Source organism: Ranitomeya variabilis, chromosome 5, assembly GCF_051348905.1.
Source record: "Ranitomeya variabilis isolate aRanVar5 chromosome 5, aRanVar5.hap1, whole genome shotgun sequence".
Lineage (NCBI taxonomy): Eukaryota > Metazoa > Chordata > Amphibia > Anura > Dendrobatidae > Ranitomeya > Ranitomeya variabilis.
Genome location: NC_135236.1, coordinates 190,110,019 through 190,134,112, shown reverse-complemented (window position 1 = coordinate 190,134,112; position 24,094 = coordinate 190,110,019). Strand labels below are relative to the sequence as shown.

At 41.9% G+C, this 24,094-nt stretch overlaps 1 protein-coding gene across 1 annotated transcript in view; it reads right to left on the bottom strand.

Moving 5' to 3' along the window:
• HOMER2 (homer scaffold protein 2) overlaps window positions 1–24,094 on the bottom strand; it is a 406,520-nt gene that overhangs the window by 271,572 nt on the left and 110,854 nt on the right. Inside the window, exon 2 of the mRNA XM_077263649.1 lies at window positions 12,320–12,476. Coding sequence (XP_077119764.1) covers window positions 12,320–12,476 — 157 coding nt within the window. The remainder of the gene's footprint in view (window positions 1–12,319; window positions 12,477–24,094) is intronic.

Genomic DNA, 24,094 nt, shown 5'->3' with positions numbered 1-24,094 from the left:
ATGACAGAGGTCAAACGTTTTCTGTAAGTCTTCACAAGGTTGCCACACACTGTTGTTGGTATGTTGGCCCATTCCTCCATGCAGATCTCCTCTAGAGCAGTGATGTTTTTGGCTTTTCGCTTGGCAACACGGACTTTCAACTCCCTCCAAAGGTTTTCTATAGGGTTGAGATCTGGAGACTGGCTAGGCCACTCCAGGACCTTGAAATGCTTGTTATGAAGCCACTCCTTCGTTGCCCTGGCGGTGTGCTTTGGATCATTGTCATGTTGAAAGACCCAGCCACGTTTCATCTTCAATGCCCTTGCTGATGGAAGGAGGTTTGCACTCAAAATCTCACGATACATGGCCCCATTCATTCTTTCATGTACCCGGATCAGTCGTCCTGGCCCCTTTGCAGAGAAACAGCCCCAAAGCATGATGTTTCCACCACCATGCTTTACAGTAGGTATGGTGTTTGATGGATGCAACTCAGTATTCTTTTTCCTTCAAACACGACAAGTTGTGTTTCTACCAAACAGTTCCAGTTTGGTTTCATCAGACCATAGGACATTCTCCCAAAACTCCTCTGGATCATCCAAATGCTCTCTAGCAAACTTCAGACGGGCCCGGACATGTACTGGCTTAAGCAGTGGGACACGTCTGGCACTGCAGGATCTGAGTCCATGGTGGCGTAGTGTGTTACTTATGGTAGGCCTTGTTACATTGGTCCCAGCTCTCTGCAGTTCATTCACTAGGTCCCCCCGCGTGGTTCTGGGATTTTTGCTCACCGTTCTTGTGATCATTCTGACCCCACGGAGTGGGATTTTGCGTGGAGCCCCAGATCGAGGGAGATTATCAGTGGTCTTGAATGTCTTCCATTTTTTAATTATTGCTCCCACTGTTGATTTCTTCACTCCAAGCTGGTTGGCTATTGCAGATTCAGTCTTCCCAGCCTGGTGCAGGGCTACAATTTTGTTTCTGGTGTCCTTTGACAGCTCTTTGGTCTTCACCATAGTGGAGTTTGGAGTCAGACTGTTTGAGGGTGTGCACAGGTGTCTTTTTATACTGATAACAAGTTTAAACAGGTGCCATTACTACAGGTAATGAGTGGAGGAAAGAGGAGACTCTTAAAGAAGAAGTTACAGGTCTGTGAGAGCCAGAAATCTTGATTGTTTGTTTCTGACCAAATACTTATTTTCCACCAGAATATGCAAATAAAATGATAAAAAAACAGACAATGTGATTTTCTGGATTTTTTTTCTCAGTTTGTCTCCCATAGTTGAGGTCTACCTATGATGTAAATTACAGACGCCTCTCATCTTTTTAAGTGGTGGAACTTGCACTATTGCTGACTGACTAAATACTTTTTTGCCCCACTGTATATATATGTATATGTATATCTACTATATCATTGTCTAAGGGTCACTTCCGTCTGTCTGTCCTTCTGTCTGTCTGTCACGGATATTCATAGGTCGCGGCCCCTGTCTGTCATGGAAATCCAAGTTGCTGATTGGTCTCGGCAAAACAGCCACGACCAATCAGCGACGGGCACAGTCCAGCGGCAACATGGCGGCTCCTTCCTCCCCGCAGTCAGTGCCCGCTCCATAATCCCCTCCAGTCAGCGCTCACACAGGGTTAATGGCAGCGCTAACGGACCGCATTATGCCGCGGTGTAATGCACTCCGTTACCGCTGCTATTAACCCTATGTGACCAACTTTTTACTATTGATGCTGCCTATGCGGCATCAATAGTTAAAAGATCTAATGATAAAAATAATGAAAAAAATAAAAAATCGTTATATACTCACCGTCCGTCGGCCCCCGGATAAGGAACAGGCCTTCCCCGCTCCTCGCGACGCTCCGGTGACCGCTCCATGCATTGCGGTCTTGCGAGATGATGACATAGCGGTCTCGCGAGACTGCTACGTCATCATCTCGTGAGACTGCAATGCACTCTTGGGACCGGAGCGCGCGACGAGTGTCGGTAACCGCTTCACCTGGATCCGGGGGCCAACGGAAGGTGAGTATATAACTATTTTTTATTTCAATTCTTTTTTTAACAGGGATATGATGCCCACATTGCTAGATACTGCGTGGGCTGTGCAATATACTACGTGGGCTGTGCAATGTACTGCGTGGGCTGTGCAATGTACTGCGTGGGCTGTGCAATGTACTGCGTGGGCTGTGCAATATAATAAGTGGGCTATGCAAAATAATACGTAGGCTGCTATATACTACGTGGGCTGTGCAATGTACTGCATGGGCTGTGCTATATACTACGTGGGCTGTGCAATATAATACGTGGGCTGCTATATACTACGTGGGCTGTGCAATATACTACGTGGGCTGTGCAATATACTACGTGGGCTGTGCAATATACTACGTGGGCCGTGCGATATACTACGTGGGCCGTGCGATATACTACGTGGGCCGTGCAATATACTACGTGGGCCGTGCAATATACTACGTGGGCCGTGCAATATACTACGTGGGCCGTGCAATATACTACGTGGGCTGTGCAATGTACTACGTGGGCTGTGCAATATAATACGTGGGCTGTGCAATATACTACGTGGGCTGTGAAATATAATACGTGGGCTGCTATATACTACGCGGGCTGTGCAATATACTACGTGGGCTGTGCAATATAATACGTGGGCTGTGCAATATACTACGTGGGCTGTGCAATATAATACGTGGGCTGCTATATACTACGTGGGCTGCTATATACTACGTGGGCTGTGCAATATACTACGTGGGCTGTGCAATATAATACGTGGGCTGTGCAATATAATACGTGGGCTGCTATATACTACGTGGGCTGTGCAATATACTACGTGGGCTGTGCAATATACTACGTGGGCTGTGCAATATACTACGTGGGCTGTGCTATACACTATGTGGGCTGTGTTATACACTACGTGGGCTGTGCTATACACTACGTGGGCTGTGCTATACACTACGTGCTTTAGAAGAAAATCTTCTATCTGGATCTCTCCGGGTTCAACCAGCACCTACCACACGACTTTCAGAGTGCACGTCTTGTTTCTCTATTGCTATACACTATGTGGGCTGTGTTATATACTGCATGCGTGGGCTGTTATAAACTACGTGGCTGTGTTATATGCTATGTGGGCTGTTATACACTCTGTGGGCTGTGCTATATACTACATGGGCTGTTATACTACGTGGCTGTGCTATATACTACATGGCCAGCCGCGAACAATCAGCGACAGGCGCAGTCCGGCTGTGAATTGGCGCGGGATTTGAACCACGCTTCGCTAATTGGTCGTGGCCGGCCGAATCCTGTGTATTCAATGTATTATTCTAAAATCTTCATAAATAAACTACATACATATTCTAGAATGCCTGATGCGTTAGAGTCGGGCTACCATCTAGTGTGTGTGTATATATATATATATATATATATATATATATATATATATATATATATATATATATATATATATATATATATATATATATATATATATATATATATATATATATATACACATACTGTATATAGTTAAGTCCATATACATTTGGACAGAGACAACATTTTTCTAATTTTGGTTATAGACATTACCACAATGAGTTTTAACCCCTTCACCCCCAAGGGTGGTTTGCACGTTAATGACCGGGCCAATTTTTACAATTCTGACCACTGTCCCTTTATGAGGTTATAACTCTGGAACGCTTCAACGGATCTTGGCGATTCTGACACTGTTTTCTCGTGACATATTGTACTTCATGATAGTGGTAAAATTTCTTTGATATTACCTGCGTTTATTTGCAAAAAAAAAATGGAAATTTGGCGAAAATTTTGAAAATTTTGCAATTTTCCAACTTTGAATTTTTATGCCCTTAAATCACAGAGATATGTCACACAAAATACTTAATAAGTAACATTTCCCACATGTCTACTTTACATCAGCACAATTTTGGAACCAACATTTTTTTTTGCTAGGGAGTTATAAGGGTTAAAAGTTGACCAGCAATTTCTCATTTTTACAACACCATTTTTTTTTTAGGGACCACATCTCATTTGAAGTCATTTTGAGGGGTCTATATGATAGAAAATACCCAAGTGTGACACCATTCTAAAAACTGCACCCCTCAAGGTGCTCAAAACCATATTCAAGAAGTTTATTAACCCTTCTGGTGCTTCACAGGAATTTTTGGAATGTTTAAATAAAAATGAACATTTAACTTTTTTTCACAAAAAATTTACTTCAGCTCCAATTTGTTTTATTTTACCAAGGGTAACAGGAGAAAATGGACCCCAAAAGTTGTTGTACAATTTGTCCTGAGTACGCCGATACCCCATATGTGGGGGTAAACCACTGTTTGTGCGCATGACCGAGCTCGGAAGCAAAGGAGCGCCATTTGACTTTTCAATGCAAAATTGACTGGAATTGAGATGGGACGCCATGTTGCGTTTGGAGAGCCCCTGATGTGCCTAAACATTGAAACCCCCCACAAGTGACACCATTTTGGAAAGTAGACCCCCTAAGGAACTTATCTAGAGGTGTGGTGAGCACTTTGACCCACCAAGTGCTTCACAGAAGTTTATAATGCAGAACCGTAAAAATAAAAAATCACATTTTTTCACAAAAATTATTTTTCGCCCCCAATTTTTTATTTTCCCAAGGGTAAGAGAAGAAATTGGACCCCAAAAGTTGTTGTACAATTCGTCCTGAGTACGCTGATACCCCATATGTGGGGATAAACCACTGTTTGGGCGCATGGGAGACCTCGGAAGGGAAGGAGCGCCGTTTGACTTTTCAATGCAAAATTGACAGGAATTGAGATGGGACGCCATGTTGCGTTTGGAGAGCCACTGATGTGCCTAAACATTGAAACCCCCCACAAGTGACACCATTTTGGAAAGTAGACCCCCTAAGGAACTTATCTAGATGTGTTTTGAGCGCTTTGACCCACCAAGGGCTTCACAGAAGTTTATAATGCAGAGCCGTAAAAATAAAAATAAAATTTTTTCCCACAAAAATTATTTTTCAGCCCCCAGTTTTGTATTTTCCCGAGGGTAACAGGAGAAATTGGACCCCAAAAGTTGTTGTCCAATTTGTCCCGAGTGCGCTGATACCCCATATGTGGGGGGAACCACCGTTTGGATGCATGGGAGGGCTCGGAAGGGAAGGAGCGCCATTTGGAATGCAGACTTAGATGGAATGGTCTGCAGGCGTCACATTGCGTTTGCAGAGCCCCTAATGTACCTAAACAGTAGAAGCCCCGCACAAGTGACCCCATTTTGGAAACTAGACCCCCCAAGGAACTTATCTAGATGTGTTGTAAGAACTTTGAACCCCCAAGTGTTTCACTACAGTTTATAACGCAGAGCCGTGAAAATAAAGAATATTTTTTTTTTCCCACAAAAATTATTTTTTAGCCCCCAGTTTTGTATTTTCCCAGGGGTAACAGGAGAAATTGGACCCCAAAGGTTGTTGTCCTATTTGTCCCGAGTACGCTGCTACCCCATATGTTGGGGTAAACCCCTGTTTGGGCACACGGGAAAGCTCGGAAGGGAAGGAGCACTGTTTTACTTTTTCAACGCAGAATTGGCTGGAATTGAGATCGGACGCCATGTCGCGTTTGGAGAGCCCCTGATGTGCCGAAACAGTGGAAACCCCCCCCAATTATAACTGAAACCCTAATCCAAACACACCCCTAACCCTAATCCCAACAGTAACCCTAACCACACCTCTAACCCTGACACACCCCTAACCCTAATCCCAACCCTATTCCCAACCGTAAATGTAATCTAAACCCTAACCGTAACTTTAGCCCCAACCCTAACCCTAACTTTAGCCCCAACCCTAACTGTAGCCTTAACCCTAGCTCCAACCCTAGCCCTAATGGGAAAATGGAAATAAATACATTTTTTTTTTCCCTAACTAAGGGGGTGATGAAGGGGGGTTTGATTTACTTTTATAGCGAGTTTTTTAGCGGATTTTTATGATTGGCAGCCGTCACACACTGAAAGACGCTTTTCATTGCAAAAAATATTTTTTGCGTTACCACATTTTGAGAGCTATAAATTTTCCATATTTTGGTCCACAGAGTCATGTGAGGTCTTGTTTTTTGCGGGACGAGTTGACGTTTTTATTGGTAACATTTTCGGACATGTGATAGTTTTTGATCGCTTTTTATTCCGATTTTTGTGAGGCAGAATGACCAAAAACCAGCTATTCATGAATTTCTTTTGGGGGAGGCGTTTATACCGTTCCGCGTTTGGTAAAATTGATAAGCAGTTTTATTCTTCGGGTCAGTATGATTACAGTGATACCTCATTTATATTATTTTTTTATGTTTTGGCGCTTTTATATGATAAAAACTATTTTATGGAAAAAATAATTATTTTTGCATCGCTTTATTCTCAGGACTATAACTTTTTTATTTTTTTGCTGATCATGCTGTATGGCGGCTCGTTATTTGCGGGACAAGATGACACTTTCAGCGGTACCATGGTTATTTATATCTGTCTTTTTGATCGCGTGTTATTCGCCTTTTTGTTCGGCGGTATGATAATAAAGCGTTGTTTTTTGCCTCGTTTTTTTTTTTTTTTCTTACGGTGTTTACTGAAGGGGTTAACTAGTGGGCCAGTTTTATAGGTCGGGTCGTTACGGACGCGGCGATACTAAATACGTGTACTTTTATTGTTTTTTTTATTTTATTTAGATAAAGAAATGTATTTATGGGAATAATATTTTATTTTTTTTTTCATTATTTTGGAATATTTTTTTTTATTTTTATTTTTTTTTTTTACACATTTGGAAAATTTTTTTTTTACTTTTTTACTTTGCCCCGGGGGGAACAATACAGATCGGTGATCTGCCAGTTTGCATAGCACTCTGACAGATCACCGATCTGCGAGAAGTGCAGTCTGCTTCACAGTGCCTGCTCTGAGCAGGCTTCTGTGAAGCCACCTCCCTCCCTGCAGGACCCGGATCCGCGGCCATCTTGGATCCGGGTCTGGAGCAGGCAGGGAGGGAGGTAAGACCCTCGCAGCAACGCGATCACATCGCGTTGCTGCGGGGGGCTCAGGGAAGCCCGCAGGGAGCCCCCTCCCTGCGCGATGCTTCCCTGCACCGCCGGCACATCGCGATCATGTTTGATCGCGGTGTGCCGGGGGTTAATGCGCCGGGAGCGGTCCGTGACCGCTCCTGGCACATAGTGCCAGATGTCAGCTGCGATAGGCAGCTGACACCCGGCCGCGATCGGCCGCGCTCCCCCCGTGAGCGCCGCCGATCGCGCTGGACGTACTATCCCGTCCGTGGTCATGGGGGCCCACCCCACCTCGACGGGATAGTACGTCCGATGTCAGGAAGGGGTTAAACAAAACAATTCAGATGCAGTTGAAGTTCAGACTTTCAGCTTTCATTTGAGGGCATCCACATTAAAATTGGATGAAGGGTTTAGGAGTTTCAGCTCCTTAACATGTGCCACCCTGTTTTTAAAGGGACCAAAAGTAATTGGACAGATTCAATAATTTTAAATAAAATGTTCATTTCTAGTACCGTATATACTCGAGTATAAGCCGACCCGAGTATAAGCCGACCCCCCTAATTTTGCCACAAAAAACTGGGAAAACTTATTGACTCGAGTATAAGCCTAGGGGGGAAAATGCAGCAGCTACCGGTAAATGTCAAAAGTAATAATAGATACCAATAAAAGTAAAATTAATTGAGACATCAGTAGGTTAAGTGTCTTTGAATATCCATATTGAATCAGGAGCCCCATATAATGCTCCATACTGTTCATTATGGCCCCATAAGATGTTCCATATTAAAATATGCCCCATATAATCCTGCATAAAGGTTAATAAAGGCCCCATAAGATGCTCCATAGACACATTTGCCCAATATAATGCTGCACAAATGCGGATTATGGCCCCATAAGATGCTCTATAAAGATATTTGCCCCTTATAGTGCTGCACAAACGTTATGGCCCTATAAGATGCTCCATACAGACACTTGCCCCATATGCCGTAGTGCCCTACAAACGTGAATTATGGCCCCATACAGACACTTGCCCCATATAGTGCTGCACAAACATTATGCCCCTATATAGTGCTGCAGAAACGTTATGGCCCCATATAGTGCTGCAGAAACGTTATGGCCCCATATAGTGCTGCAGAAACGTTATGGCCCCATATAGTGCTGCAGGAATGTTATGGCCCCATATAGTGCTGCAGGAATGTTATGGCCCCATATAGTGCTGCAGGAATGTTATGGCCCCCATATAGTGCTGCAGGAATGTTATGGCCCCCATATAGTGCTGCAGGAATGTTATGGCCCCATATAGTGCTGCAGGAATGTTATGGCCCCATATAGTGCTGCAGGAATGTTATGGCCCCATATAGTGCTGCAGGAATGTTATGGCCCCATATAGTGCTGCAGGAATGTTATGGCCCCATATAGTGCTGCAGGAATGTTATGGCCCCATATAGTGCTGCAGGAATGTTATGGCCCCATATAGTGCTGCAGGAATGTTATGGCCCCATATAGTGCTGCAGGAATGTTATGGCCCCATATAGTGCTGCAGGAACGTTATGGCCCCCATATAGTGCTGCAGGAATGTTATGGCCCCATATAGTGCTGCAGGAATGTTATGGCCCCATATAGTGCTGCAGGAATGTTATGGCCCCATATAGTGCTGCAGGAATGTTATGGCCCCATATAGTGCTGCAGGAATGTTATGGCCCCATATAGTGCTGCAGGAATGTTATGGCCCCCCATATAGTGCTGCAGGAATGTTATGGCCCCATATAGTGCTGCAGGAACGTTATGGCCCCCCATATAGTGCTGCAGGAATGTTATGGCCCCATATAGTGCTGCAGGAATGTTATGGCCCCATATAGTGCTCCAGGAACGTTATGGCCCCATATAGTGCTGCAGGAATGTTATGGCCCCATATAGTGCTGCAGGAATGTTATGGCCCCATATAGTGCTGCAGGAATGTTATGGCCCCATATAGTGCCGCAGGTATGTTATGGCCCCATATAGTGCTGCAGGAATGTTATGGCCCCATATAGTGCTACAGGAATGTTATGGCCCCATATAGTGCCGCAGGAATGTTATGGCCCCATATAGTGCTGCAGGAACATTATGGCCCCATAGATGCTCCATACAGACATTTGCCCCATTTGCTGCGATAAAAAAAATAAATCACATACTCACCTCTCCGTCGCTCAGGCCCCCGGCACTTTCAATAGTCACCTGCTCCTCGTTCCGGCGCCGATCTGTCTCCAGCACTGACGTTCAGCAGAGGGCGCACACTGACCACGTCACCGCGCCCTCTGACCTCAGCGTCACTGCTGGAGACAGATCGGCTCCCGGAACGAGGAGCAGGTGACTATCGCGCAGCGCAGCGCAGCGCTCCCCTCCCCGTATACTCACCTGGTCCTGCCGCTGTGTAGATCCTGCTTCCCCAACGCCGCAGCGCTTCATCCTGTACTCAGCGGTCACATGGTACCGCTGATTACAGTAATGAATACGCGGCTCCACCCCTATGGGAGGTGGAGCCGAATATTCATTTACTGTAATGAGCGGGACCATGTGACCGCTGAGTACAGGAAGAAGCTGAAGCTGCTGCTGCCGGCGCCGGGGAAGCAGGGACCGCACCTGGACTAGGTGAGTATTTTTAGACAGCCCCCACTCCCCCTCCCCTGCCGACCCCCAGTATGACTCGAGTATAAGCCGAGAGGGGCAATTTCAGCCCAAAAAAGTGGGCTGAAAATCTCGGCTTATACTCGAGTATATACGGTAATTGGTTGAAAACCCTTTGTTGGCAATGACTGCCTGATGTCTTGAACTCATGGACATGAGTAATGTCTATAACCAAAATTAGAAAAATGTTGTCTCTGTCCAAATATATATGGACTTAACTGCATATACACATACACATATATACTGTATACACTCACCGGCCACTTTATTAGGTACACCATGCTAGTAACGGGTTGGACCCCTTTTGCCTTCAGAACTGCCTCAATTCTTCGTGGCATAGATTCAACAAGGTGCTGGAAGCATTCCTCAGAGATTTTGGTCCATATTGACATGATGGCATCACACAGTTGCCGCAGATTTGTCGGCTGCACATCCCAAAGATGCTCCATACAAGGCAGGATGGATCCATGCTTTCATGTTGTTTACGCCAAATTCTGACCCTACCATCCGAATGTCGCAGCAGAAATCGAGACTCATCAGACCAAGCAACGTTTTTCCAATCTTCTACTGTCCAATTTCGATGAGCTTGTACAAATTGTAGCCTCAGTTTCCTGTTCTTAGCTGAAAGGAGTGGTACCCGGTGTGGTCTTCTGCTGCTGTAGCCCATCTGCCTCAAAGTTCGACGCACTGTGCGTTCAGAGATGCTCTTAGGCCTACCTTGGTTGTAACGGGTGGCGATTTGAGTCACTGTTGCCTTTCTATCAGCTCGAACCAGTCTGCCCATTCTCCTCTGACCTCTGGCATCAACAAGGCATTTCCGCCCACAGAACTGCCGCTCACTGGATTTTTTTTCTTTTTCGGACCATTCTCTGTAAACCCTAGAGATGGTTGTGCGTGAAAATCCCAGTAGATCAGCAGTTTCTGAAATACTCAGACCAGCCCTTCTGGCACCAACAACCATGCCACGTTCAAAGGCACTCAAATCACCTTTCTTCCCCATACTGATGCTCGGTTTGAACTGCAGGAGATTGTCTTGACCATGTCTACATGCCTAAATGCACTGAGTTGCCGCCATGTGATTGGCTGATTAGAAATTAAGTGTTAACAAGAAGTTGGACAGGTGTACCTAATAAAGTGGCCAGTGAGTGTGTATATATATATATATATATATATATATATATATATATATATATATATATATACACATATACACACACACATACATTTTATGCTGGGCTCGCCCTCCTTGTCATTCACCTTTACTCATCAATATGTATTGTTTGTGCTGCATCTATTATGAGATTGTACTAATAAAGGTTATATTTTGTAAGATACATAATTTGTTTTTTCCTATTATGGGACATCATGCTCTAAGAATTTTTGTAGGGCTATAATATTAGAAAATAAAGTAAAATATAACCATATTTAACATGTTAAATTTCACACCAATCCAGTGTTAATAATTTAGTTGTCGCCACTCGTTTTAATAATTTTCCTAAAGCTATGACATGCCGTAACGGCAGATGACCACTGCAGGCAATAATTGGCCTCAAAGGTGATGTTAGCATGTATAGCACAACCGAGGCAAGAAATTGGCAGCAGCAGTAGTCATATGTTACCACACCCCATTGTAACTGTAGGTAAATGAACATTTTTGGAGACAATCTGAGCAGAGGAGCCTCAGGAATGTAAGAAGTCACTAATGTTTGTTTCTGTGTCTTCCAACAATAAGGTGGATTATAAAAAAAACGCCAAGTGCAGAGGAGCAGCATAGGTATAGTAGGTATTTATAGCTTTTTCTTTTTAATTTAACCACCCTGGGCACATTTAGCATAACTTGGAAATTATGAGCCAACCTCTTTAAGCCCTTAATGACTTCCCTTGTGTTGAGCGAGGCGAGCACGTCTAGAAGTAATGTGGTCGGAAATATGCAAATCACATGTATGGTCATGTGACTGACCATACTCGTAGGCAATACCACAGAATCCTGACATGCATGCTGTAAGGATTCAGCTGTCTGCAGTCACAGAGTTAATGTAGACTACAATCAGAAGACCAGACGCCACCTTTAACTTTTTTTTTTGCATGCTATGACTATTCAGTTTATGGGTATAAACATTCAAAGTTTGAAAAATTGCAATTTTTAACAATTTTTCATCAAATGTCAGATATATTCATAAATAAGAGCAAAATATATAGACCCCTACCATAAATTACAATGTGTCATCAAAAATCAATCTCAGAATCAGTGACATATGTTGAATCATTCCAGATTTAGTACTACATAAAGTGACAACTAAGATTTGATCAAGTGGTTAAGTCAAATAATGATAGTTCTGCTTAATGGGCTCAGAGTGATCCAAGACCCTCCTATAAAACCTATAAAATATCTTCCGGATCAGTGCCGCTCTTCTGTACTCACCGCTACATCCCTCGCTAGAAGGAATGAGATGGATGCTATTTGGCAAAGGACGCACTAATGAGAGCAGAAAAGTGGCGGAAGATGTTTATTTTATTTCTGGAACCACCCTGGGTCCAAGAACGATTTGATACATATATAGAACATCACCTTTAAAATAATATATCACATAAATCAAAAAGCTGAACAATAAGGCAAACATTATTTCTAATCTAAAGAAAGATTACGCACCTTGGTCCCATCAACGCTGATGATTCGATAGCTGTTCCTTGTGCTGTCATAAAAATAGGAGACAGTTACTGCCTGTTTGCTTGCAGGGACCCAGTTCTTCTTGGTGCTGGGATCTATTTGGAAGACATGTGCTCTCGTCGTGAAGATGGGTTGTTCTCTAGGGAAACAAAACAACTTTTTTAATTTGTAATCAATTAATTATACAAAGCTTAACTATAACACAAAAAGTATTTTGCAGTACTGTAGAAAAAAAATACAGCCCCTGACTGTTGTAAAGCTTTAAAGGAGACATTTCACCTGTTTGATGGGAGTACTTTAACTCAAAGTTTTTATCCCCTTAATATATTTCAATCATTATATTATATAGCACTTTTCTTTCCATTAGGTCTATGACACCGAGTAATAAAAAACAGACTATTTGAATCCTTCTAAGCTCTATGTAGTCCCACCTCAACTCCTGACCCAGAAGCTCCGCTCCTCCCCCACCAGGGAGTGATGTAGAATTGTAGTTTTCATGTTGACTCATGCAGGGAGACCAGACTTCCTGTTTCTACAAGGAGCTTAGAAGGATTCAGCTAGTCATAAACTTGATGGAAAAGTATAAAATGAAAAAAAAAAATTACACTCAAAAATTAAAAACAAAAAATATTGTAAAAATGTATTAGATAAATTCTTAATGAGAATCATCAGTTTGAGAATGTTAAACTGGATGGATCATAGAATAGTGACTGCTTAGCCGAGTAAATGCAGTTTTTATTCCGTAATTCCTCCTATCTTTATGGAGATATTAAAATGTAAAGTTTAGGTTATAATTTATGTGAAGTTCAACTGGGTATTACCAGAAATTTGTCTTTGAGGGAGTGTACTTGTTCCCTTGCATGACATTGATCAATCATAAGCAGGCAGCAAGAGACAGAGGAGAAAAGAACAAGCCCTCCTCTGTAGCTAGGTCTCTGTAGCTAAGATGTAGAATTACAGCAGAGCTGAGTTACTTGTCATAACAAACCCTTCCAGATCTCATCCACGGCAGTCAGTGTGGGGGTGCATCAGAGCTGACAGCACTGTGAGATGAGATCTAGTAGGGTTTATAATGATACACAACTCAGCTATGCTGTACTTCTGCACTTTAGCTGCCGAGATCAGTGAGAAGAGTAGGGCATGTTCTTTTTTCCCTCTATGTGCTACTGCCTGCATATGATTTATCAACGATAAGCAGGGGAAGAATTAGACGCCCCCAAGGATGAATTTCTTGCAACACCTAGTTGAACTTTATGTAAGTTATAACAAATTCTTCAAGCTAATAGGTATAATTTTACCATTACTGTCACGTCTTGAGGTAAGACCCAAAATCCTGCTGACAGGTCCTTTTTTTTAAAAAAGAAGAAAAAATAATCAGAATCAAAAGCTGTTGCAAATAACCAAACACCAAAAAATGAAATGTTTGCTTCTATTGTGTCATCTTCTTTTCTGTAAAGCTTCTTCCTCCTGAAAAATGTGCCTGGTTCGCATACATTTAGAAGATGTCATGTGCACATATCTTTAGGTAGAAGTTTTTTATCTTCATGCCAGATAACGTTGCACATTTTGGAGAAAAACTGCATCTGCTCATAAAATGTGTAGATATCTGACATAGGAGAGTCCAAAACTTCACCAAATTATTAAGGGGCATGTGCAATTTGGTGCAATTTACTTAAAATTATCTTTATTCTTTCAGACTCGCACTGGCACTTTAGAAAATGACAATTACTTGTTCTGTAAAAGTGCTTGGATGAGTCTGGAGTACAAAAGAAGAATGATATCAATTACAAACATGCAAATCAAAAACCTCTAACCATTGTGTACCAAAAAAGGAGCACTCATTACAATAATAAGACTAGACTCCAATCGGCTTGCCAAGGAATTCAGAAAAATTATAAAAAGTGAGATAGGAGAGGGAGAAACAAAGCAGTATCACAGACTAATCAGATCTCATGATCATCCTCAAATTAATTTAATAGTTTGATATCCAGTCATACAAAACTAAATTAATTAGAAACGGAGTGAAAAAGCGTATAGCAGTATCACTAAGAAAGCCACGATTATGGAGGTTATCAGACAGGAGACACCTGAGATAAAGTGAGATCATGGAGAGAACAGATATTTCTTTAACTACATTCAAACACATATCAGCTACCCAATTTTTTTTTAAGCTCTTTGCTGGGGATTTTGTTGAAACCATTTAAACATTGAGGAGGGTTGATATTCACAGGTCTAAAAATATTTTTTGGAATCATCACAGGTGACTTTGTACTTTTCTGAATCATGTTTGTGTCCGGATTTCAAAAATGTATATAGTTTTTCTGTAGCATGTATAGTTTCCATGGAGCAGCATCATCATAAAGGGATAGGAAATATACTGGCGACATTTAGAAAACCTTAATCTACATATCAGAAAAAAATGCTTCACTTTACAAAACCGTTTTTATTGAACCAAAATAATTTCACATGAAAAATAGAAACCAAAATTTGAGCAACAGAAATTAAAAGTGCTTGACAGACTGTCGTTGATACGTTTTTTCATTGTTGTCCCTATAAAACATCTAACAGTAATCTGTCATCATTAAGTCATTCCAAAAACCCTGGTAGAGGTGTTCCATTATTTTAATATCCTGGTGAAACCACTCGCCTTGTTCATCGCTTACATCACCAAGATTTTGAGGTAAGAAATCTAAATGTGAATGCAAAAAGTGCATTTTCAGACACATGCGACATCCAAGACACTGATATGCATTTAGCAGTTAATCAACACCTTCAACATATTCTGGAGATTTTTTTTCCTAAGACATTTTCAGATCCACTTGAAGCTTTTCCAAGATCTCAATTCCATATCATTTGCAGTTCCTTTAAACACATCTCTCATAAGCTCTCTGATCGGAGGACCAACAAATACCCCTTCCTTCAGTTTTGCTGGTGAAATGCTAGAGAATTTCTGTGAAATGTACTGGAACCCTTGTAAATTTGTCTTTTGCATGGCTTTCACAAAGTTTTTAATCAATCCCAACTTTATATGTATTGGAGGAAGAAAGATTTGTGTTGGAGCAACTAAAGGATTATGCTGAACATTGTCTCTACCTGGAGCACAGACGTTTCTGTCCCCAATCACGACGAACATAATGCTCTACTGTATTACTAATGTCCCATAAACACAAGAAGCAACAATATTTTGTGAAACCTCCTTGCATTCCCATTAGCAGAACAATCACTTTCAAATCTCCACAGATATTCCATTGATGATGCTTATATTGTATAGCATCCAAAACAACTGACAGATTTTCATAACTTTCCTTTAGATTACATGACTGTGAAATAGGGATTGATTGTTTCATATTTCCATTGTGAAGCAACACTGCTTTCAAACTTCTCTGGGATGAGTCAATTAACAATCGCCAATCTGCAACAAAATACACTAGATTTAGTTCTTCAAAGAGGCTATTCATATTGTTACAGTACACCATTTGTCCATCAACTGTGAAAAATGGTGTTAAACTGTTACTTCTGTTTCAGTAATAACACACTTTGACATCTTCATGAAGGAGATTCTTCTGTTTCAACCTAGAAAGGTCTCTGATGAGATGTTGAGTAAAGCGTTCTGACTGCTCCATCTGGTACATACTCATCTTGACTTGAGGTCTCCATGTCTTCGCTAGTAGTTTCAGCTCCATAGTCTTCATACTCTACTTCATTTTCAAACAATCCAGACAACGGTGGTACTGGAACAGGAAAGGTACCATCATGAGGAACTGGCCTAAGCGCAGATTCAAGTTCAGGGTAATTAATCTTATGTTTGTTCCTTGTAGAAAAGCCCATCAGTTTGACAAAACAAAAGTAGCAGTCATCACTATGATTTTTAGGTTCTCTCCAAATCATGGGAACACCAAGTGGACACTTAAAAAACATCTGGTACATCTTTTTAATAATCATGAATGATTGAATGTACTTGGCCTTTTGGTGTAAAAGAACCACACACACAGCAGAATCTGTTCGGATGTTTGATACACTGTCGGGGCATTTTTCTCCTTTAAATCATATCGAACAGTAGAGTAAGTTCAGTTCAATGGTGGTGACAAACTCAAAAAAAATGCGATCAGCTGACGGACTATATGTTATATTTCCCCAAAGATGACAGACGCAGCTTGAGTTTAGAGCTGATTTTACTGGAGGTAATCTGGTGGATAACTATATACAGTTGTGAGGTAAACGGGTCAGCCTATTCCTTACAGATGAACATTTGCAGACCGGCAGTTTCTCGGTGTGATATTGGCTGCTTTCAGGTTCTCTCTCTGTGGAGACCCTCACTCAATTACACCTCAGTGGCTGAGCTGTTTTCTTCCCTCTGAGGAGACTTGCCTCCCAGAAATGCAGTGAAAATCCTCTCACAATTGCGGCTGTCTGCTGCCTTCCCTTCTGTCTCCCTGTGGCAGGGCTCAGATTTTTGTAGAGGCCTGTCTCCTGTCAGAGTCTCACATACCAGTCCTTGATGTCATCACCATCCTTTCCTGACTGACTCAAATCTTGCCGCCTTATAAGTTAGCTCTTACCCATAACATGTGACTTTCCGAGAAGCAGTCATTGGTTGACTGCACTGTTAATACTCCTTCCTATAAAACTCACTAAAACCTTTACAGATGTTGTCCCTGTAAGAAAATTTACAATTAAGCAAGACAAGCAAAGAAATGGAAATAACATAGGACAACTGAGACAGCCCTGACCAAAATTACTAAAGACCTACTTACAGCCAAAGCTAACGGACCATACTCTGTACTCCTCCTTCTAGACCTCTGCTTTCGATACAGTCGACCACTGCCTCCTACTACAGATTCTCTCCTCCTTTGGCATCAAAGACCTCGCCCTATCCTGGATCTCCTCATACCTTTCCAACTGCACATTCAGCGTCTCCCACTCCCACACTACCTCCTCATCCCACCCTCTCTCTGTTGGAGTCCCCAAAGGCTCTGTTCTAGGACCCCCTACTCTTCTCAATCTATACACTTGGCTTGGGACAACTCAAAGTCCCATGGATTCCAGTACCACCTTTATGCTGATGACACTCAGATCTACCTTTCTGGCCCAGATGTCAGCTCTCTGCTGTCCAGAATCCCGGAGTGTCTATCAGCCATATCCTCCTTCTCCTCTTGCTTCCTCAAACTCAATGTGGACAAATCTGAACTCATCATCTTTCCTCCATCTCATAGATCTTCCTTACCTGACCTATCTATCGCAATTAACAACATCACGTACCGGAATTCCGCTGCCTCGGAGTAACCCTTGACTCTGCCCTGTCCTTCAAATTGCACATCCAAGCTCTTTCCACCTCCTGTCGCCTCCAGCTCAAAAATATCTCCAGAATCCATTCTTTCCTCAACCGTCAATCTACTAAAATGCTTGTGCATGCCCTCATCACCTCCCGCCTTGACTACTGCAACATCCTTTTCTCTGGCCTCCCTGCTAACACCCTTGCACCTCTCCAGTCCATCCTTAACTCTGCTGCCCGACTAATTAATCTCTCTCCTCACTACTCCTCCGCTTCCCCTCTGCAAATCGCTTCACTGGCTCCCATTCCCTCAGCGTATCCAGTTCAAATTACTAATACTAACCTACAAAGCCATCCATAACCCGTCTCCTCCATATATCTCTGAACTAATCTCCTGATATCTTTCTTTCCTCTCGTAATTTCTGGTCCTTCCAAGACCTCCTGCACTGACCCCGCTGCCTCCTCACCACTTCCGAACCTACCGCCTCACCAACATCGGAGCTCCTGTAACCCTCAACCTATTGTCCCCATCCCCACCATCCTGTAGAATGTAAGCCCGCAAGGGCAGGGTCTTCGCCCCTCTGTATCAGTCTGCAATTGTTAGTTTGCTTACTGTAAGTGATATCTGTAATTTGTATGTAACACCTCATGTACGAAGAAGAAGAAGAAGAAGAAGAAGAAGAAGAAGAAGAAGAAGAAGAAGACGAAGAAGAAGAAGAAGAAGAAGAAGAAGAAGAAGACGAAGAAGAAGAAGACGAAGAAGACGAAGAAGAAGAAGAAGACGAAGAAGACGAAGACGAAGACGAAGACGAAGAAGAAGACGAAGAAGAAGAAGATAAAGAAGAAGAAGAAGAAGAAGAAGAATAGAGCAAAACAGCATATTTTTGGAGTCAGCACATCAAACTCCATAAAACAGACATATTACCTTTGATGATGATTTTTTTGTGCTGACCAGTGTATCCTGAGACAACGGGCCAAATTCATCAAAGCTGTCATGCAAAATTCTGGTGTAAAAGCTTTGCAAAGATGCAAAATGTAAACGCAACTTGAAGCCATGTCCAAATTTTTTGACGTTTTGCCGTTTTCACTCCAGTGGGCAGAACGCCACATTTCACCTAATTTATGACTAAAGTTGAGTAAACGTAGTCGGAAAACTTTCGCCAAGCTCAAATTTGGCACAAACATAGCACATTCAGATTCATGTTCCGCTTCATGAGCACTTTTACTCAAAGTTGACAAAATTCGATCACAGTTCGGTAAATCATTGCGTTTCCACTAATGCTTTTGTTATTACTTTGGTTAGGATAGTGGTGCTGTATGATGAGCGGGGAGGACGTGTTTGATGAGGGTGCGTGGAGAGGTTAGAGAGGCGGTGCGCTTTTTTTCCCCTACTTATCTTTATGTGTGCTGATTCCAGCAGCCAATCAGGGTACAGAAGCCATCCACAACGTCATGACACAAGGTCTTCTGTGATTGGCTGCCGAGGTCACATGTCCTTGGCCACATAAAAAGCAAACTTCTTACTGTGCAGGCGCCGTTTTCTCAGTGTCCCAGTGCAGAGAAGCCACTCCTGATAGTGTTGCAAGTGAACTTGTCAGTTAGCTGGATAGGATCCTGTCCTGTGTGAAATCGATCTTCCAGGATCTAACTAGATTGTACAAAAACTGTGTGGCAGTCTCAGGAGGCCCCATTTGCTAATCCAAATAGCTTGTGATAAAACTGTTTCAGTGACAAATCAGAAGGCCAGGTTTCCACTTAATCGTTATACCTAATATTGGAAGCAGCGAGGAGGCACAATTAGCTAATCCAAATAGTTTGCGGTAAACCTGTCTCAGTGACAAATCAGAAGGCCAGATTTCCACTTAAAAATCATTAGGCATAACAGTGTTGTTCAGGCACACCATTAAAAAAATAACAGTGATTGTTCATTTAGTCACAGGTGACTGACAGCTATGGGCCTACGATTGTGAAACAGCAGGTTACAAAAGGGGAAGGCTACATACAACATCAGTGGGAAAAAGAGGACATGGTGGAAGGAGCAATAGGCTTGGTGTTCGACGTGTACGTGGGTTAGTTGTTAATGTTAATGAAAGCTCAACTGAACAAACACCGTCTCATCCTATCCAAAGAACACTGACAACATGTTACTGGATGGGCTACTCCACTCCCTTTCTTTGGCAGTCGCAGAGCGAATAAACCAAAAACAATTGGAACGGAGCATATAAACTATTGTCGACCAAAGAGAACCAAAAAATGCCCCTAAAATATAACTTAATTGTATTAGGTAAAATGACCTATATAGGGACAGGAGACAATGGTTAATTTTAACAATATAAACTTAACACTAAAAAAGGATAGAGGTATAACAAGTGAGGGGGTGCTCTCTCCCTTACTCACCCTACCTTACCGCGGAGGTTGGCACCCTAAGTTCGATATGGCGCCCCCACTCGACGACGGCTCTCCCTTAAGACCCTAAGAGGGACTAACAAAGAAAACACCATCACCAACACCAGTATTTTAAAGTGCTAATGTGCTTTAAAAGTGCTTAAATAACACCTGCATAGGTATATACCAATATTTTCATATACCAATTTATCTTTGTTTCAGGATTCTGATTGATATGAGCCCTGATACCTTATAACTAAGGTGCAACTGTGAGCAAAGATTATCTAATTATGCCGTATCTTGAACCATTTGTTATCACCTCATAAAAAAAGATGCAAAGCTCTTATACCCTATCTCATTAGTATTTGCAATATACCACACAAGGGGCAACCAGTAAGGGGTAATGACTCTGTTTCTAGTTAATAGTCAGGTTGCCAGGTATCATCAATCGCAGTATTCCACAAATGTAAAGGCATAATCATGCTAATAAAATAGTAAATTCCCAAATTATATACCACAATTAGCAATGTACCGCAAGAAAGGGATAACCAATGAGAGATAACACTGTTTCTGGTTACATAATCAGGTTGCCAGATATCATCAGTCACAATATATTCACAAATGTGAAGGCACAGTCATGCTCAAAGGTGCTTAATAGGTAGATTCCCAGTTATATAGTACATTATGAAAAATTGCAGGGATATAGGTGATCCATAATTAGATCGTGGTCTTAGAAAAAATAGTACAGATAGTACTTATCGATTAGTTGCCCACCCGACGCGTTTCCCCCAGGAAGATAGACCGGGGTTCATCAGGGGACCAGTCGCAGAGCGGTAAGCCTTGTCGATGAGGCTCAAAAAGAGCATGTGCTCCAGTAGATGGCAAGCGCTGCATCAAGCGGCCTCTCCTCCTCTTCCTATCACACACAGTACAATCCTCAGATGTGGCACCCCAATCACCCTCGTTTCCTCCACATCACAAATTTCTAAACACCCAACTGACTGTGGGGAACCACAGATGGCCATTCTGCAGAGCTGTTCACACATTCTATTCCATTGGAATCAGAGGTCTGCTCCGAAGAATCACAGAATCCAGAGTGCACTGATGTCCTAAATGTATTCATGTTGGATCCGAGGCCGGACAAAGAAGGGTCCAAACAGAATCTAGACCCTTGTCACCAGATGTTAACCACTGGGGGGTGGAGGTGATCCTGATGAGACTGATACCAGAGGCGCAGTCAGACTATACTGTGGTGTTAGGGCAGGAAGAGAAAGAGGGTGACTCGGTGAGGAGTCTGAGAACAGAGAGAATGACGAGGAGGTTGTAAATCCCACTTAGTATGAACACAGAGGTAAGCGGCTGAGTAGCACAGCAGAGGAGGTGGAGGAGGAGGAAGACGGAGGGTACACTGCAGCTTCCCACACAGACACGAAGTGATGCAACTATGACAAGCACTGCAGCCTCAGACCCAACTCAGACTGTGACCAGCACCAGTCGCAAGAGTACAGTTCACAAGGGCGGCAAGGGTTGCCTAGTCTGGGCTTTTTTGGAGACCGCAAAGGATGACCCAACTCACGTTATCTGCCAAATTTGCAAACAAAAAAATATCAGTAGAGGCAAAATTATGAGGGGTAAGAGAAGAATAATGTGTAAAATTGTTATCACAGACTCCCTTTTTTTACTGTTCCATAAACAAGCATCTACATATTTGCCTAAGCTTCCTGCCAACTTTCTCTAAAGGATGACATTGAGGAAAAATAATTCTTTGGCTTCAGGTCTGTTACACAAGAACAGCTATAAAAAGAATATAAGACAGTAATTTTAATGTAGCTAAAAAAAAAAAGAAAAAAAAAAATTGCCTGGAGACTGGAGATGTGTGAAGCCAAGATCTAGAATATTATTTGTAAGAAATGGAATAATACTTGAACTTTTTGACTACAATCATTGATTGTTATCCCGCAGTATTGTACTAGTCTCTTACAATGGCAAAATCAATATTTTAAAACACCAATTAAATTCTATTCTCTCGATTTGTGAAGAAGCTGTGCAAAAATATTGGTTTGTAAATCTGCATGTGATGTTAAGGTGAGGCAAAAAAAAAAGACAAGGTTGAATGGCCGTCATCTGTAATATTAAAGTGCCTTCTTAAAGCAAGTTTACAGTATTAAACATGAAGAAAAAGTAGGCAGCGGATTATGTTTTTTACTCCAAATAACGTAAGGAAATTCTATTCTGTATTCGTATTAAATACCCCCAAAACACACAGATCCCAGCAGAGACACCAAGGGAAGAGTAATAAAAGTTTTCCAAAAACCCATTACCTTAGGTCACTGATGTGCTAATGCCCCTAGCAACACTTCACTTCTATAGAAGTCTGTGACACATGAGTTGGTTGGACTCGGGGATGGGGTCATGATTTAATATGTAAGGGGGTCTGCAGACTCTCACCCCAACAGCAGCTGTTACAGGCAATCCAACATTCACAGTAGATTTTTGTTGTTGTAGCTTACTCTGATAGAAATCTCTTTTCATAACCAGAAAATTATAATTTACGAGAAGGATAACTGATCATTTTAGATATTTGTGCTTTAGCAGTATCGTTTCAATTCCTCTAACGTTTATGTGCTGCCATTAAATAGGCTACCTACCATTAAAGTGTCTTTCCAATGTTATTCTCTCTTCTGATCTGACTAAAGGCGTTAGAGACAACTGTACCTTGGGCAGTATAGTTGTACGATGCCTGGCAAGTATTTGCACAATGTTTATTAATTTCGTAGAGTCTGTGCCCAACACTCAATGAGCCTCATATTTGTGGCTTGGCAACTATACCGTCCTTGTTGCAGATGGTATCCTCCGTGACCAAAGTCAAATTGGGAAAGAAGTAACATTGGAAGTACATTTTAAAAGGGTCTGCTTTGAACAACTTTTAAGGTTGCCTGACAAGTTATTACTAGTTGTTCAGTTTCTGGGAGTTCCAGTGTTTAGCTATAATCTTACCCTAGACTAAACCTAGCTGTCAGATATTTAAATGTTTCTACAACAAAGAAAAAAAAAGTTCAACTTTAATTTTATAATACCAAACATATTTCACATTAAAATATTTAACCACTCTCAAGCACATTTCTATAGGAGATGTTAACTGCGTTGTGAGAAGAACACTCCTCCAAGCTCTTCCTCTTCGTCATCTCGGGAAGAGTCGAAACGTCGAGTTTAACCTCTGGTCGCTTTCTGCACTGTTGAATATTATGTTTGAAGCACTGTAAAATAAATTTCACTACATTTGCAATTGATACCCCTAGAGTGTGCGGTGTATACCATTTATTTTGATTGCTACGGACTTTCTTAGTCCATTACACCAGCACCTCGCTATCTAAAAAATCCTAGTGCACACCATTTTTCTTTACCTATTTGGTAGAATAGGTCAGCAGACCCTTCACTATAATATGCTGCTTTAAAAAGAATAAGCAAATGTGATCTCTTCCATTAAATATTATGTGCTCGCCACTTTACAAAAAGAAGAAAAACAGGCAAATTGATGAGTACATTATAAATCTTACCAGGTAAAAGCACAAAGCTCTGTCTAAAATCAGACCTTAACACATTAAAATAAGCTATTTATTTAGTAGAATCTTGCAAGATTTTGGGTTCACGCTAGTAAAATGAAAGCTTGTTCCTTGAAATGCTTAGGAGTTTACTCTGATTTACAAATGATACGTGTCATAAAAAAACATTAAAATCCATAAAGCAACTCCAGTGAGGGGACATTCACCCCACCCTCCTCTCTAGTCACCAAATTTCCAATAAGAAAAGGAGCATACATTCTAAATCTCCTTGTGGATAATTTCACAATGGACATAGGGAAGTGGGTAAATTAAGTATAATTAAAATTACTTTTGAAGCCCGAACTTCCTGCAGTGCCCAGGTGACTGAAAGAGAATATCTATTGTGGGGATACAGCCATAGAGTCTGAGTTTGGAAAAGAAGGGAAGCAAATAACTAACACCTTTGAAAACCTATTGTGCTCTCCAAGATGAGCTTCATTTTATGAAAAAAACATCTTTGGTAGCCACTGGGACACTGGTGGAAAGTTATGAATATTG